The 18,445-nt window shown below is 41.4% G+C and overlaps 1 protein-coding gene and 1 pseudogene across 5 annotated transcripts in view; both read right to left on the reverse strand.

Annotated features, from left to right (window-relative positions):
• The window catches only part of ZZEF1 (zinc finger ZZ-type and EF-hand domain containing 1), a 115,844-nt gene that overhangs the window by 83,777 nt on the left and 13,622 nt on the right, over nt 1-18,445 (reverse strand). For 3 of the 5 annotated variants that reach the window (XM_059908025.1, XM_059908024.1, XM_059908023.1), the window contains exons 2-10: nt 17,249-17,393; nt 13,499-13,693; nt 11,803-11,974; nt 10,146-10,345; nt 9,335-9,448; nt 8,503-8,713; nt 4,951-5,067; nt 3,388-3,566; nt 1,719-1,817 (exon numbers count right to left, since the gene is read on the reverse strand). In XM_059908025.1, the coding sequence (XP_059764008.1) occupies nt 1,719-1,817; nt 3,388-3,566; nt 4,951-5,067; nt 8,503-8,713; nt 9,335-9,448; nt 10,146-10,345; nt 11,803-11,974; nt 13,499-13,693; nt 17,249-17,393 (1,432 nt within the window). The remainder of the gene's footprint in view (nt 1-1,718; nt 1,818-3,387; nt 3,567-4,950; nt 5,068-8,502; nt 8,714-9,334; nt 9,449-10,145; nt 10,346-11,802; nt 11,975-13,498; nt 13,694-17,248; nt 17,394-18,445) is intronic. The other 2 variants (XM_059908027.1, XM_059908026.1) reach the window with 1 other exon arrangement.
• LOC132355819 (etoposide-induced protein 2.4 homolog) lies at nt 642-1,335 on the reverse strand (annotated as a pseudogene).

Genomic DNA, 18,445 nt, shown 5'->3' on the forward strand with positions numbered 1-18,445 from the left:
CAAGGTTAGGTGGAAGGCAGGGAGGAGAGGTGGATGGATAAGACACAGGGAGAGTAACAAACTATTCAAATCAGACCAGGCAGAAGAGCTGGCAAACGCATTTCAATAGCTACAGAAAAACCTGTGGTGCTTTCAGACTTAGAATGGTGTTAAAAATCCAGACTGATTTTAAGGACAATGAAAACACCCTGTATGGTATTATAATGATGGATATAGGTCATTATACATTTGTTCAAACCCACAGAATGGAAGACATCAAGAGTGAAGCCTAAAGTAAGCTATGGACTTTGGGTGATTACGATGTGTCAATGTAGGTTCACCCTTCGTAAAAATGTACCACTCTGGTGAGTGATGTGGATAATGGGGGAGGCTCTGCATGTGTGGGGCAGGGGGCATATGGGAAATCTCTGTACCTCCTTCCAGTTTTGTTGTAAACCTAAAACTGCTCTTAAAAAAAAATAAAGTCTTTAAAAAGAAAGACTAGATGGAGATGATTTGAAATTGTTATAAAAGTTTAAAAAAGTAAGATAGAACAAGAGAGGCCTTTCAGTAGATGATGATGAGAGTATGAAAAAAAAATCCATACACTGGTTTTAAGAAGATTCTGCCTTACATACTCCAGAGACAAAAATCCCAATTCTTCAGAGAGCAAAGGAAAAATGCAGGGGGCCTTTGGTAGAGTGGTCTTGCCTTTCCTGGGTGTGGGGAGGGGGAAACTGGCAAAGAGCTGCCACCGCCTCCTCCCGACCCCACTTTGGACGGCGGGTGACTGGGCGGTCTGCGGTGGCCCTCAGGGCGGCAGGAGATGAATGTGGGGGAGGAAATGTGTCTGCAGGGGCTGAGCTGCTCAGCGAGGACTGCAAGAAGCCTGCCTTGTGAGGCAGTCACGGTTTAAGAAGACCACCGGGAGGAGGTGTGACTGGTGAAGCACGTTTTCCCAGGCGTCTTTACTTCACTGGTGCTAATGCCCACAGGAAACAGGACAGAGAGGAGGCGACTACTGAGAACGCACAAGGTCTGTTCTGCTGTGAGGAGAGCCAAGGGGAAACCAAGTCCAAAGTGGTAAGGCCAGTTCCCTTCAATGTTTGATAACTGCTGGAACATTCCACGTCCTCTTCTGAACTGGCAACATTCAAAGCAGTACAGTGAGTAGGAAGGGGACACGTGCAGGAGACTAACCAGCTGGCCAACACGACGGATGAGGAAGAGACTCACAAACACTCCCTGGATGAGGAAAAGAGCCACAGTGCTGAACAGCACATCAGCAATCACCATGCTGACGCCAGGCAAGGAGTGAGGCTTCCTTCCAGACACTTCAAATGCCAGAGCAGCCATATGGAGAAATACCCTCATCTTAAGCTACATTTTTAGCACTGATCCACTGAGTTTCTCAATACTTTGACATAACACAACAGAAAGACAATCTGAACTTAAAAATGGTAACTTTTTATATTCCAAGAGGAGAAGTCTTTGCTTTTCAAAACTGAAGGCTCTCAAGTACTTTTAAGTTGTTACAGGTGCCTGACACCTAGCAGGTGGCAACGCTGTAGTAAAGAAATCACGCAAATGGTTCAGGAACCACTGAAGCCAACTGAAGGACATCACAGCGAAGACTGCATATCTTGAAAGTTTTGAAGACCACAGCGCGGTTTCACACAGCCTCTAGTGAGCACCATGGCCCTTTCTACTCACTAAAACCCGACAGGTCCACCACTCACCGTCCCTCGTCCACGGCTCAACAAGGAGGTTTTCAGGTCCTGACTTCTCTTCTTTTCCCTTGACATCACAGGCCTGAAGAGTCAACTGCAGAGGTTTACCTGATCAAAGAAAAGAAAGAGAGAGAAAGAGACAGCCTGAAGCTAGCACTATGAAAAAATGGAAACTAGAATGCTCATCAGTGCAAATGCAGAGCCTGTGGACACCCAGACTGCTCGGGAAACGTGCACCCATTTAACAGCTAAAATAGGAAGTAATATTAGACAAATGTTGACACCATCCTTTTCTGCTTTCCTGAAAGAGACAAAGTACAGCTTATGTCCCTAAGTAATTCTGAGAAGAATCATTCTAGAATAACCACTAGCTGGAAACAAAGCGCATTATAAGACACAGATTAATAGCACAGGCTCAACATATTTGTGTGTTGAGTCAGGGGAAGGGAGGAATTCCTAAGACACTGTTTTGGAGCCAGTAATTAATTTTATTGTAATTGCATTTAAATATATAAATAATGTCTTAGCGTTCTGGGTCTTGTTTCTTTAAAACATCTCCAGGCAAATTTTGAAAGTTTTCAAAATTATAAAAATCAACTTTTGCTATAATGATCTGAAAACTTTTCTTTTTCTTTTGTTTTAATAATATAATGAAAACTTTATAACCCTATTAACCTATAACCCAACCCAGAACTAGAACATTATCAATAATGAACAGTCCCCCTATGCATTCCTCCTCCATCCCATGCTCCTTGCTCAAGTAACTGCTAAACTGAATCAAAAACCTTTCTGGAGAATATTTTCCAGACACTACGTATCCCTCCCATTTGGCTGTGCCTTCTACGGGCCCCTACCCCTCCAAAAAAATGACCTTTCCAAAATTGGGGAGGGACTGGATTTACAAGACATCGATTGTCAGACTTAAAAAATTAAACATAAAATACATTATTAAGTGATATTAAGGCAAAGGTACAAACATCATGAGGAAATATCACAGTATTGCCTCTATTACTGAAGAGGATGGGATCCAATGCTGTACTTGTGGACAGAAGCTTTAGCACTAGAGGCCAGGACAGCACATGGCCACTGCAGTCATCTGAGAGTAGCTGTACGGACTCCAGTGTTGGGAAGGATTAGGAGGCCCCATCCTGGGTCAGTAGAAAAGTGCTAAGATGGATGCCGTTGGGCCCAGGAGGGGAAAGTGGTGGCAGGCATGTATGTATGACCATATATGTGGTTCCAACCAGCTATAAACTATCACGAGGATGCAGAGGGATGGATTCCAAGACAAGGATCCTTTGCTCTGGGTCTGGGGTAGTTTCCTCCCTGCTCCAGATGAGAGGTACTCCAACTTCCCAACCTCTTGACCTACACCATGAGACACTCCCATACTTTATCAAAGACGGCTGTGTTCAAATGGCCACCAAGCCTAAGTGGTTAGGCCAGTAACTCCTGGGAGTACAGCGTAGTGAACACTCAGCCTCTTCTGCTAACGCATCCATAAATGAACTAACATCTCCCTTCTCCCTACCAACCCCAAAGAAGATACGTTCTACCAGAAATCATTGTATAACTATAACGACCGAGCCCACAAACTACACAAAAAGATAAGAAGATGCCGGGAAGACCCACGTTGGTGATGGTTTTATGACGTGTGCATCACGCAGAGGTCATTTACCATATTTAAGGAGCAGGCTCTGCCTGACTGACGCCATGGATGAGATGAGGGATGAGGCGTCATAGTGTGTGTCCAGGTGGTCAGTGACAGTACACAGGGAGCTCAGCACTTTGGCAACACTCCCTCTTGCTAGTGCAAAAGCCAGAAGAGTCAGCTCCACCTCTGGAGTAGAACAGCAGCTATAAACAAAGAACAAAAAACACTTCACTTCTTAAAATTATGAGAAAATCCAGGTAGCTCAAACTCTGTGTAACTGATTACATGAGCAAAATCAACCTGCCATATGCTTTCTCTGTTTACCAGAAATACTTTTTCAAAATCCTTAAGACAGCCTAAAGAAAAACTAAATCAACCCAGAGGACCAGGAAATTAAATTCTCACTCCTGTAACCTTCACCTATAAGTATTAAGTAATGCTATCAACTTTAATAAGTCAAACTTCATAAACCAAAAATAAATAAGCTGTTGTAATAAACCCCTGCTATGAAGAAGCCTCGGGTAATAATTTGGCTTGGTCAGAGAGTTAAGGCTTGTTCCTTCAAGCACCAATAACATATTTTAGATCTATTCCACATCACATCTGCTTTTTTAAACATATTACACTGAAACTTTTAAACCTGTCTAGATGGGGACTTCCCTGGCGGTCCAGTGGTTAGGACTCCGTGCTTCCACTGCCGGGGGCATGGGTCTGATCCCTGGTCGGGGAACGAAGATCCCCACATGCCACGTGGTGTGGCCAAAAAAGAAAAAAACAAAGAAAAAACCCTGTCTAGATGGCTCAGGGCCTGGTTTGTACTCTAACAGGGCTCACTGTGACAGAGCTGAGTGCCCCCACACTACGCGACCCCTCAAACAGCCTGCAGGGTGTCCTTTCCCAGGTCTACGGACAATCAGGCTTGTTAGACCTGTGCATGGAGACAGCAGGTGCTGGGCTGGGGATGTGAGGGAACTGAGAGGCTTTGCATTCTGGACTTTGAGACCCCTGCTCTAGCTGAATCCGAGGACTACTCAGCACCCACCCCTAATTCCTGAGGGCAGCTGTGCTGCTAGATCATGGAGTTTACATGGGTGCACCGTTATTTCACTGTCCCTTCAGTCACTACAAATGATTCTTTAAAAAAAAAAAAACATCTTTAAAAGATTTTAAAATTTAAAAAAACAAAAAAGACTTATCAAGCACATATGCCCTCCATCCCCCATCAGCCCTTATCAACCTTAATTTTTTTTTTTTTTTAAACGGCTCTGATGTCCTGCTAGCCATCTTTTTTTAAATTTATTTTATTTATGGCTGTGTTGGGTCTTCGTTTCTGTGCGAGGGCTTTCTCCAGTTGTGGCAAGCGGGGGCCACTCTTCATCGCGGTGCGCGGGCCTCTCGCCATCGCGGCCTCTCCTGTTGCGGAGCACAGGCTCCAGACGCGCAGGCTCAGCAGTTGTGGCTCACGGGCCCAGCTGCTCCGCAGCATGTGGGATCTTCCCAGACCAGGGCTCGAACCCGTGTCCCCTGCATTGGCAGGCGGATTCTCAACCACTGCGCCACCAGGGAAGCCCTCAACCTTGATTTTACCTAGTTATCCTTATGAGGAAGCCGTCCACTTCTTCCAGAACGTTGGGAGACAGGAACGTTGAGAAATCTGTAGGTCCTGGCGAGAGGGAGAGTGGAGGCATGTGCTGCAGTGCCTTCCTAGGAGTGTAAGATGTGCGATCAGAACAATCCCTGGCAAACAATAAACTTAATAATACAATTTTAGACCAAAAAAAAAAAATTGTTGGAAGTTTGTTTGGATTAATCCCTTATCAAGAAACAGTGTTCCCACAGAGAACCTGGTACATAACACAGATCAGCCTTTTTCCTGCAGGGGTCCTGGTGCTAAACAGTTTAATGGGTTTTCTTTCTTTTCTTTTCTTTTTTCTTTAAGAGTTCCATTTCCCTCTATAAAAGCTCATTCAACCCTCTGGAAGCAAGTGTTCATTTTAAGTAGTATGAGCAAAAGACATATGTCTACAGAAAAACCCTGAGTTCTTAGAAAACTTGACCCCAGGGGCAGAGCTGTTTGTGACACACACAAAAAATTCATCTTCAGATCTCTTGTATCTAAAGATGCATCATGATATGTTTATATTATCCTAAACATATCAGCACCTGTCACCTCTATTCCTGCCTGTGTTTCTTGGCCTTTCTACCTCAGAGTCTCCTTTAATGTTTCTCTTTTCTCATCTCCTTTTACAATAGCTTTACCTCCTCTGGACCAGCAGTCATCTAATAAATTTATGCAACAAAATATTACTGAGACCTACTTGTGCCAGCAACTGTGCTAGGCAATGAGTGCACCACGAACAACGTGAAGGTACAGAAAAAGTCACTCAAAATTCTACACTTGATAGTCATTTTATGATAATAGTAGTGGGAATCCCTGAAACTATTTAATTTCTACATTTCACAACAGAGACAAAACAGCAAGGCTAACACTGTGTCAGCTTCCACTCTGCTCTCGTTTCTTGTCCCCTCTATATGAGCTGCATCAGTAGGGCAGCTACACTAACATACAGTCGATCAACAAGGTCAAATGCACCTAAGTGGCATGCAAGGATTTACAGAATTTATTTCCACTTTTGTTTCATAATATTTTTTTCTTACTTATTTTTCCTCATTGATTTTTAAAAATAATTTTTAAATTTTAGAATAGTTTTAAGATCACTGATATTTAAAAGTTAGGAGTGAAGATACCATTGCCGATTAACCATTACAACTGTTTAGGGACATATCCGTTCTTCAACAACGTGGCGTAGCTTCACAAAAATAAGGTAGAAAACTTTTCCTCTTCCCCTTCCTGAAAGTTCAGTCCATAAAGTAGGGCTGTGCAAGGTAGGCACTCGTGTGTCCTTGGGTGGGTGGGGTGCATGGTGGCCCAGAGTGAGGTATTGGAGTGGGGTACGGACCAAAGGGACAGCCTGGCATGGAATGCAAGCACCAAGAGGGTGAGGAGGGTGTCCAGGCAAGGGCCAGGGAGGTGGGAGACTGGTTATATAGAGCGGGATTGTTTAAATAAGTAAATATTTTAGGGATGATGGGAGCCAGGTTTCTCACAATCATAGAAGGGAGTTACAAATAGAGAAAGGGAGAAAACTAGAATGAACAGTAGTGCTGGATTAGAATTAGAAGTTATCAGAGTTTATTAGAAGTATAAACTCAGAGTTTTCAGTGTTACAGATATAGAAATAAATATAGGTGTCAATGTGTCTGTGCATACACATATGCGTCTATTACTTACACACAAACATGTATTTCCCAGCTGTGTACACTGAGAGAAGCAACACTCCAACAGCAATGAGTTTAGTTTGTTTAGTTTCTAAACACAACTCTCCACTAAGAGTGACCATGACTCTTGAGCAAAACAGCTGATTCTAAGACTATGGCAGGGGACATTCAAGATAAGCCTGGAATATCTTGTTGTAAGGAAGTGTTCCAAGAAGATGAGGACATATCAAAAGGACATATGAACCAGACTGAAGGGGTTGCCATCGGCCAAATCTGGGCCAATCTGACCGCCAAAACTGTGATGGATTATAACTCAGGGAATAAAACAGCAATCTTGAGTCATACCAATATAGTTTGATGAGGAATGGGATATTTACATAGTCTCGAAGTACCTCCTCACAAAATATTTATTAATTACAAAGGGAAAAGAATTCTTTTACACTGGAAAAGTCTGGCAGACACCACTTTCATCAAAAGGTCGAAGTTAACATCACCAAACTAGTAATAGGACAATCTGAAGCTGTGTGTCGCTGATGGGATGCAATGAGAACCCATCATCACTTCTATGATATTCCTGCCAAAGATACAAAATCTAATTTTAATCATGATGAAACTTCAGATAAACCAAAACTGAAGGACACTCTTCAAAATAACTGACCTATAATTTTCAAAAGTGTCCAAGTCTTAAAAGTCAAGGAAAAAAAAAAAAAAAGTCAAGGAAAGACAGAGGAATTGTTCCTTATTAAAGGAAACTACAGATCCATGACAATGAAATACCAAGTATGATTCTGGACTGGATCCTTTTGCTATAAAGGACATTACCGAGACAACTAGCAAAATTTGAACGGGATCTGAGAATTAGATGGTAGCAATGTATATCAATGTTAATTTCCTGATTTTGATGGTTGTAGCAGCATGTTCTCATTTGCAGGAAATACATACTAAATAAAATATTCAGGAACCATGGGGCATCAGGTTAGCAAATTACTCTCAACTGGCTCAGGAAGAAGCCACTTTTTCTTTTTGCATCAAATTTGCAATATTTCTCTAAGTTTGAAATTTTTTTTATTTTTTAAATTTTAAAACAGGCAGGAAGAAAGGAGTCTGGCCAAATATTACCCTTCAGATCTAGCACTGCCAGCAGTATTATTTGCTGAAGAGTTTTATTTAATAGCAATAACAAATCTCAAAAGACATCTACAGAACAAACTATTAGCTATCTCTTTTATCTGATATTTTGATAGCCTGCACTAATAGTGCCTATTATCAGTTATTAAACTTACATATAATACTAATACTTCATTGCTACTGAAGCTAGTTGTTTTGCCTTATCTATTACTACTGAGTCTTTTTGCCCTAACAGTTTTTAGAAGAAAATTTTCAAAGGTACTCTACATTTAAAAATAAATTAATTTGGTGTCCTTGAAAAGATTTGACTCTTTAGTGAAAAGAGCTTTCAACCTAGGGCCTAGGTCCAAAGACCTAGATTCAAACTGATCCATCACTGCCTGGTCATATACCTCAGGGAAGGTCACTGTATTCCTGTCTATAAAACAGGGATAATTTTTACAGATACATTTTATGACATAAGTAGGTAAATAATATATAGCATCTGAAGGTGTTTTATCCCATATAAATTGCTATGTAAATGTGAACAACTGTTCCCCAGTGGATAAGGAAGAGGAATGGCATGTGGGACCCCCTCACAAGATAGGAGCTGAAGGCACAAACAGGAAACAACAGGGCACCTGGGGCCCAGCTGTTGACTGAGTCTCGATGATCAAAGGCTGCTCAGTGACTCGCCCTAAAGGGTTAGAGAATGAGCGCCCCGTGACAAGACTGGAAAGCAAAGCGACTTACTGAGTGTTGCGTAGCACTGTTTGGACAAAGGCGGGATTTGTCTCCATGGAAGCCGTCACCAGAGATGTCAGCAGAGACCAATACCATATTGCAGAAGCATCTGAGACTGAGACCCCAGACTTCTTGACTCTCTGAAAGCCAACAGCCCTCAGACCATGAATTCTAGTGTCACATCCATCACTAAGACAACGCTTTATGTTAATCTGGACATCTGTCAAGCGCAAACAACAAATTCAGTATTGGATTAACTTCTTCAGTTCAGCAAATGCTAGGCTTCCAACTAAAAGCAAGATAGTAATTCACATTTCGAAAAGAAAATTCTGAAGATATACTTTGATGCCAGAAATAAATGATGTGTGCAATGGAGCTAGTATATATAATAAATTTGTCAAAAAAGCATTGACCAATCTAAGGAGTCAAAAGAATCATGTGTAAAATTAAGGGTGGCTTAAATCTTTATATCACAAAGCTTCACAGGCATTTATGAGTTCTAATAATTAACACAAAGTGCATTTTTAAAATCCTGATTAAATACACGGGAAGAAAATGTCTAAAAATTTTTCCTAGAGTTCCAAAATTTGGATGTTGTTATGAAACAGCAGCTGGCTCATAGCAGTTGTGAGAATTTCTTTTTAATTATCAAGTCCAGATAAATGGCATAGGCATGACTCACTTTTAAGAGCTGTCATAATTTCTTATTTGGGTTGGAAAGGAGGTGAGAAGTTTAAAAGGACACAATTTAGAGAAAAGACCACCACAGTATAAGACAGGAAGCTTCTACTCCACAAGCTTAACTACTTCTTTGCCCAGGGGTGAGACACAAAGACTCTACCTCCCCAGGCCTCAGTTCCTTTGAGCAAAGTAAGAATACTTCTTTTGGCCCAGGAAAGCATTAGAAGAAATGAGACAAAACATGAAGCATTCCGGCTCCCTGAATGAAATAAGCCTGGAAAGAAATCACAGAATTGTGATTATTTCCAAAATGCTATGTGTGAAGCAAGGTTATAATAGTATAAAAATGGAAACAACCTAAATGTCCAAGAATAAAAGGCTTGTTAAAATTAAGGCATATTCTTACAACACTAAATAAAGGTGTGCATGAATATATGATAAGACAACACGTTAAAAAGTTACAAAAGAGCACGTACAAAATATCACCATTTTTTGTAAAAAAACATGTATAGATATATGTAAATATATATATATGCAAACCTATTTTTTATTTTTAAAAATGTGTATACATATATGTGCGTGTGTGTGTGTATTTATACACACAGACATACACACACACAGAAATATAAGAAAAGGTCTAGAAGGATCCATACCAACGCATTCACAGCGACAATCTCTGGGTAGTGGGATTTTGAATAATTTTTATCTAAATATTTCTAATTTTCTAATAAGAAAACAAAAATAAAATATTTTTAATTAAAATAGGTTTTACTGCTTTTCTATAACTTTTAAAAACACTGAATAGGCGAAATAATGACCACTTTCATGTATATGATGAGAAGCAAATCAGATCTCCAAAGAAAAGTAAACAGCTTTTCTACTTCAGAGGTCTTCCCGCCAAAAAACATGACTTCTTCCTCCCCTCCCAATCCCCTTAGTTAGAAGGGCAAGACGTATCTTGGTTGACTCACAGAGCTGACTGATGTTGGCATTTTCCAGCAGTGTCACGTAGCCAGTGACATTGCTGGGAATGTGCACGTCACGGACTTCCTGAAGATCGCTGGCACTCCTCCCCACAGCTACAGTCACCTGCTGCGGCATGTAGCTCTGGTCAGTGGCAGCCACTGCAATGGACAGGTGCCTAAGCACAACATCTGGCTTCATTTTCAAACTGGAAAACACGGAGAGCAGAAACTACAAGTGTTTATACAGGTTGAGAACTGGCAGGGCCCACAAGTCCCATCTCTAAGATCTTACATGTGATATACCCCAAGACTGATTCCCCTAAAAGCAACTAACTTCAAATGCTGGCTATTAGTTTCAAAGTCCTTATGACCTTCCCAAGTTTCTAAAATTCCTTTCAGTTCAAGATCAATCTTCTATTTCCTTTTAAGCTACTAATACAAGCAAGAAAGTACAATATGAACAGTCTAACAAAATCCCTTTACCTGGCAGGAAGCAAATTTCTAAACTGCATGCAAAGAACTGGGTATATTCCCTCATGTACAGATGGCTAAAGAGCATATTTATCCTCTATGAGAAAACAAGGTAATTATTTCTATTTCCATCAACTGAAATCAGCCCATTTTCTGAAGGGACAGGTGAAATTTTAGATAGCAGCTTCATCATAGTTTACTATCATCAATTCCACTCCAGTGGGGGAGATCCCTGGCGGTTCAGTGGTTAGGACTCCGTGCTTCCACTGCAGGGGGTATGGGTTCGATCCCTGGTCAGGGAACTAAGAACCACCCCCCACCGCGTGCTGTGTGGGGGTGGGGAAAAAAAAAATTCCACGCCAGGATTCCTGACCACCCCTGTTCCCTCTTTCTCTACTAAACTGGCCAACTTAGTTGCACACAAATTTTTTAAACGTGCAGAAAAAATCTTAAGAAGTAAAATCACATCAGATATAAGAAAAGCACATGTCCCTTGTGATATTAATCTTCCTGAAAACTAGTGAAAAAGAACTGAAATCCGTATCATAAAATATTAGTCAAATGCTAATTTTCTCCCTTAAAAGACCAAGTAAAGAAATTATCCATATTTATGAATATATGAACCAGGTTAGATAATTTTACATGATTCCTTTAACTTGATTCTTTTCTTTTTTAATAATTTTTAAAATAGATTTATTTTTTTAATTTATTTATTTTTGGCTGCATTGGGTCTTCGTTGCTGTGCACGGGCTTTCTCTAGTTGTGGCAAGCGGGGGCTCCTCATTGCGGTGGCTTCTCTTGTTGTGGAGCATGAGCTCTAGGCGCGCAGGCTTCAGTAGTTGTGGCACGTGGGCTCAGTAGTTGTGGCTCGCGGGCTCTAGAGCGCAGGCTCAGTAGTTGTGGCGCATGGGCTTAGCTGCTCCGTGGCATGTGGGATCTTCCCGGACCAGGGCTCGAACCCGTGTCCCCTGCATTGGCAGGCGGATTCTTAACCACTGCGCCACCAGGGAAGTCCTAACTTGATTCTTAAAGCATCTTTCCAGATAGTCACAAGAAGAAAAACACTAGCCAGTTAAATAGAAAATATTCTAAAATTTAAAAAAATAATTTTTTAACACATTGATGGGATAAGAGAAAGAAAGTGGGTAATTTTCTTGGACTTTCACTCAAGAATTGGTATTACAGCACCCACCGAATCCAGTGTGAGCGGGCACTGCCATCTGACTGCCAGTATGATGACGTTTCTCCATTTGTCATCTTGTCAATGTCTGCAGGGTTGGAGGATGTTTCTATATAAGCATAGCACTTTGCTACTGACTTGAGTTTGTCCATCTCTGGACTTCTAGTTAGATCTCCAGGGCTCTCTGCAAGAAAAACCAGATTTTATCATGACACCTCTTTCACAAAGAATTTTTAAAAAGATCATTTAAAATATCTAGCAGAAATATGCTTGGCACTTTGGCCCTAGAAAAATAAATGCTCCTTAAAAATCTCCTTCCAAATTGGAGAACACGTATAAAGCAGAAGGACTGCTCCATGAGCTGACTGTAATACAACACAAATCCATTGATATATCTGCAAAACCACCAAGAGATGAATATGATGCCTTATAGTTTGAATTTACATTTCTTTAATTATGAGTGAGATTTTTTTTAAGCCACTTGTGTGTAAGCCACTCGTGTTTCTGAGTATGGCCTGGTCCTACCCTCATCTATTTTTGTTACTGGGTCACAAGTCTTCTTATCAATTTATATATTTTATGTACATTATGTAATGTATATATACACATACATAGTAAGTAATATTTACTGACTGTTTACTGTGAACCAGGCACTTTTCTACACATTTTTATGTATTAATTCATTTTAGAGATGAGGAAACTAAGGCAATTAAGTAATTGCCCAAGGTCAGAGTTAGTAAAAAAAAATTGAGTCTGTCACAATGTTACAAAATATACTTTTGTTCCCTAAAATGTCATTTGTCTTTTGACTCTGCTTATATTTTTTGCTGTACAGAAATTTAAATTTGCATACAGTCTAACTTATTAATCTTTTCTTCTGTAGTTTTTGAGTTTCATGTCCTGCTCAGAAAGGTTTTCCCATGTCAGGGTTTTTAGCTCTTATAGCTTTCTTTTTGGTTGAACTTTTTAATCCATCTGAAATTTATTTTCGTGAATACAGTGGCTTAAGAATCTTGTTTCATTTTTTTCTGCAAATGGCTAACCAGTTCCCTAACCCAACTTGTTTGCTAATTCACCTTTCCAACCTGACGTGTAATGCTAACTATATCTGGTACTAGATTCCCACATGTATTTGGGTCTATTTCTGGACTCTTATTATGTTCCACGGACCTGCCAATTCACAGTATCAACTTTTGTTGTGGTCACTAAGTGAGTCTGTAGTGTCTTCCCTCATTTACTGAACAACTATTCACAGAGTACCTACTACGTGGCAGGCATAGTTCCAGGTGCCAAGGATAATGAAGCGAACAGACAGACAAAAACGCCAAGTAAACACTAGTGCTACAACTTCAGATGATGGGAAGCGCCATTCAGACTATTAAACCTGCAAAGGGGATAGTAACAAAAAGGTGGGGAGTGGCGGGGGTGGGGGCACTAGTTAGATAAGGGTAATGAGAAAAGGCCTTCCTGAAGTCACACCTGAGCAGAGACTTGGGGTTATGAAGAGGGGGAGAGGGAGGGGAGGGGAAGGAGAGGGGGAGGGGAAAGGCAGAGCAGGTCACATTCTTGTGCTACAAACTGGTCACTATTACGTTTTCAGAAATAAAAGCAGGGAGAAGTATTGGCTCGTCCTATCAATAAACAGCACACTGGGAAGAAACGATGATCACGCCTTTCTCAAGAACGCCCCCCACCCCCGCACACGTACCCTTTTCTTTTTGTACCAGTTGATCCAGAGCCTCCTTCAGAACAGAAGACCTCATGGTGCTCATGTTATTGCAGTGGTCCAGCACAGGGTAGGGGATGACGGGGCTAGAGAGCCGGTTGCGATGCAGGAAGCGCAGAATCATCGACGAGTGAACATCCAGGCCCTCCTTGGACTCTGAAAATATGTCTATGAAACCTAAGCAGACAAAATCCATCTTTGGTGTTTTCGGGAACCCACCACAATAGTTTCTACATCCCCTGCCTGGCAGCCTCTCTGAACTAGCTGAATTAAAAGCAGCCGGTAAGAATCCTCACTGATAGTTTCAGTTTTAATCATTGAAAAATCTAAAAAAGCTTTTAAGAAGTGAATCAGTGGTAATCTCAATTTAAAAATTAACTTCACTGTAGTTTAACAGAAAGTTTAGAAGACTTAGAATAGTGATTATTTGTTTCAATCCAAGCTTCAAATTTTTATAAGTTTAATTTATAAACCTAAATACTAACTAGAAATTTTTAAAGAAGTTTTGCCTATAGAATGTGGGCTAGGAATAAAGTTTATCACGTTAGAGAGTAAAGGCATAACTGCTTTTATACTAAGCTACAGAAGACCACAATAATGAAAATATAACCACTGCCCTGACCACAATTCCCGATGGCATCTTATAGTTTTTAAGGTCCTTCCACACACAGCACCTCTTTTGGTCCCCACAATAAGATGGGGGGTGGAGGGTTGGGGGGGATAAGGCCCCGAAGGTACTGGTATCCTCCTCTTACAGCTGAGGAAAATGAGGCTCAGGTGACAGACCAAGACCACAAAAAAGGGGCAGGACCGGAAACAGCTCCTCCCACTGCCTCCGAGTGCTCCTTCCGCCATTCCAGTTTTTTCTCTCCAGTGTGGCTCCTCTGGAGTCTCCCCCATCTGTCCATCCCTCTGGCCACTGCCCAGGCTCTGGCCTCAGCACCGCCCATTCATACACCTCCCCAGATATCCTAAGCGGCTCCCCTGGCTGCATTTTGTCTGACATTAACTTGAGTAATCTTCCAAAAACACAAAACAGGCCATGTCTACCCTGTTTAAAATCCTTTCATGGTTCCTCATAACCTACAATAACATGCTTTGAACTGAGGTGCACATAACCCAGGCGGTTAAGTGAAGAGAGAATAAACATGGCAGCTTTTCCTGGAGCTCAGATATGCTTGTAGATTTGGAGAGGATTTGTTTTTCTTTCTAATTAAAACAAAAGTACATATAATTGTATCATTTGATAAACTGTCACAAACTGAACACACCCACATAAGCAGCACCTGGAGCAGGACTCCAGACGTCCACAGGAGAAACTACTTTTTTTTTTTATTTTTTATTAATTAATTAATTAATTTATGGCTGTGTTGGGTCTTCGTCTCTGTGCGAGGGCTTTCTCCAGTTGCAGCAAGCGGGGGCCACTCTTCATCGCGGTGCGCGGGCCTCTCACTATCGTGGCCTCTTTTGTTGTGGAGCACAGGCTCCAGACGCGCAGGCTCAGTAATTGTGGCTCACGGGCCTAGTTGTTCCGCGGCATGTGGGATCTTCCCAGACCAGGGCTCGAACCCGTGTCCCCTGCATTGGCAGGCAGATTCTCAACCACTGCGCCACCAGGGAAGCCCAGGAGAAACTACTTTTAAGTGTGGAACAGAAACATTATATGAGAGCAGAAGGAAACTTTGCATTGATTTTTAAAGATAAACATAAGATTGAGGAGAAATTGTGCCCTTGAAGCGGCCCATTTGATTCTGCCCCCTACACAAAACCCAGAGACACTGATTTGATTTCCTAAGCCGCAGAAGTTGATGCCATCCCTTGCCTCTCCTCTTACAGTTCTTTTCTAAGCAGATGCCCACAGTAATACCCAAGCCTCACGTGATGACACTGCTGATGCTGCACTGATCTCAGAATCCGTGTGACGCCTGTAACGGGAAAACTTCTGTCATATGCTGAAACAGTCCCGGTAAAGGGACTGTCTCTCTTTTAAACATTCAGCACCCATACAATGAGAAACAAAAGGAATAAATGTCAGTCTGGGTTAGACAGAGGGACCAGGGAACTAGGATCCCACCAGAGAGGTGAGGTCAGCTCACCAAGGTTCAGCCTAGGACTGCAAAAAACAACTCTTTTAAGTTGGCTGTTGATAAAAATTTTGAGTAGAAAGTCCTAACTCATTGGGATTTCCCTGGTGATCCAGTGGGTAAGACTCTGAGCTCCCAATGCAGGGGGCCTGGGTTCCATCCCTGGTTGGGGAACTAGATCCCGCATGCATGCCGCAACGAAGAGTCCGCATGCTGCAACTAAAACCCGGCGCAGCCAAAATAAATAAATAAAATAATAAATAAATAAATAAATAATTTAAAAAAATAAAGTAGCGCTACCTTCAGTGTTGTAATTTAAAAAAAGAAAGAAAGTCCTAACTCACAATCCTGCTAATAAGGTAAGAACCTTGGGATCTGGACCCCCAACTTTTCTAACCTAATCTCCCCCTCTCCTCAAGGTCACCCAGAGCAATGGTGCACTAAGTAATGGTGGATCCCCTGGTCTCCACTCCTTTCCTCTCCTCCCAAAACATCTCTTTGAAGTGTTCAAATAAACTCCTGATGCTATCCACATGCTGGTAACACAGAGGTGGGAGTAATACGTAAATGCCAAGATGTAAGTTAGTTATGCATAATTCAAAGCATAATTTTAACTGCCATGAGAATAGGAGAAAAGTTAACATGTACACGTTACCTATAATGCTCTATAAAAATTACGCAATTAAAGACAATTTGAGGAAGAGTGGAAATAGGCATTCTTCGTTGAGATACAGAAACCATCCTTCCCTAGCTCAATAGATCCTCAGCAGGAAGTCAGAGAGGTCAAGGACAATCAGAGTTACATTTATGTATCCAACAAGTCTATCTGCCTCCTTGCTGCCCGAGCTCAGGCTCTATACTAAGTACTATGACTCCAAGTGCACAGAGCAGGAAAAGCTCTTGGATAAGATAAACTGAACCAAAAGGATGATATGCCAAGTTTGTTTTTTTTTTCCCTTTCAAACACAATTGTTTTCTCACTAGAAAAAAAAAAAGGTAATTTTATTTTGATTCTGTTTCTGAGCCCCCTAAAGAAACCATCAAAAACATAGACAAAATTTTTTCATAGGTATAATGTAGAAGTATTGTTTAGTTTTAAGCTATTTTTATTCTTAGTTAAATTTCAGAGTGATAGCTTTCTAAAAAAACACTGGGTGCCTACCATGTGCCAAAAATTGTACTAAATGTGAGGACACAACAGAAATAAAAGAAAAGGTTCCCTGCCCTCATGGAGCTCACAGGATGAGAGTGAAGACAGACATTTACAAATAAGTGAGTAATAATTAATTAATTAATTACAACGGTAATATGCTGCAAAAAACAAATCCAGGATGCTAAGAGAACATACAGCTGGGGCCAAGGAAGGCTTCCTGAGAGACTGAAATAAAGAGATCCACTAAGGAAGGCAGTCTCATGACAAAGGTTCATAAAAATGGTAGAACCGCTCAACCATCACTGTACTGGGGAACAAGAGAAATGATTATACTGAACACTAATTCAGACCACGAGCTTCCTGAAGACTATCAGAGAAGTACATTTATTTCATGGTGCCCACAAGCTTGCCTAATTACAACCCATATTACAGCAAAGTTCATTTGGGCTTTAAGAGAGCGTTCTTCAGCATTCAGCACTCAGATGAGAGCCTTACCTGGAACAAGAGAACAGGCCTGCAGCTGTCTGATGATATGGCTCAGCTCCCCTTGAAGATTAGCTCCACTGGAATTCTTGAGAGCCTCCAACATGTTCTCAGCATCAACGGTACCATCACCCTCGGCATCAAACTGGGCAAAGGCCTAAAAGACGAGATGCAAGAAAATCAGGTCTGTTCCAAATCCTGAATAATTTTTTTGACACTTCCCAAGACCAGTGATTTTTGTTGTTATTGTTGTTGTGGGAAGAGTTCCTATACATCATTCAAAGAACAAATACATTCAGGATAGTAATTCACTATGCTCTGCAGAATGTGTGCATAAGTATTGCTACACGTATGCACAATTTCATCATCTCATCTCTCAAGAGAGTAAGCCCCCTTCCCCCAAATAATTTCAGAAGAAAGCAACCACTGCAAAAATGTTCAACTGGTTACAAAGTGCCAAAAACAAAGCATTGGCTTATGGTAGCACCTCAGGTTTATCTGGGCTTTTTCTTTTAAACATTCTTTGGACACGAGCGCTAACTTGGTTTATCTACTTCATAGCCCTGTTTTCACTAACCTTTAACCATAATCTAATTTGCTCCCTGTTCATGTTGGGCCATCTGGGGAACTGGGTATAGCATGGGATTTGGCTTGAATCCTGCTCTGTCACTAACTGGCCATGTAACTTTACACACATTTCTTTGCCTCCATAAGCCTCAGCTTCTTGATCTGAACAATGGAGCAAATATTACCAAACTCACAGACTGCTGTCTGGATTAAGTAACATTGGCACAGAGCCCAGGATAGTGAAAGCAAAAGGAGCAGTGCAAAGTGGTCCTCTTCTCCTTTCTAATCTGCACTGTTACCTCCTCTTGTGTCCCTGACCCTCTCTCACATCCTAAAGACTTTCCTCACCTAGCAGCTGCCCCTCTCCCCAGATCTCAAGTCCTCCTTCATCAGGGGCTTCTTTCTTCCTGCAGATACACTCACTCACAAACATCCCTCACCATGAAATACTTTAGGAGTCTTCTACCTCCTTTCTAAGTAATCCTCTCTCTTTCTTAAAACTCCTGCCCTCTTTCCTTACTTCCCCCCTCCAAGAAAAATGGAAATGTACCACTGACGATTCATGACTGACACAAATACCCTTATTTCCATCACAGACCTCTGAACAATGCAGTGTTTAATAGGAACATATGCAAATTCCTG

This window comes from Balaenoptera ricei, chromosome 20, assembly GCF_028023285.1.
Source record: "Balaenoptera ricei isolate mBalRic1 chromosome 20, mBalRic1.hap2, whole genome shotgun sequence".
Lineage (NCBI taxonomy): Eukaryota > Metazoa > Chordata > Mammalia > Artiodactyla > Balaenopteridae > Balaenoptera > Balaenoptera ricei.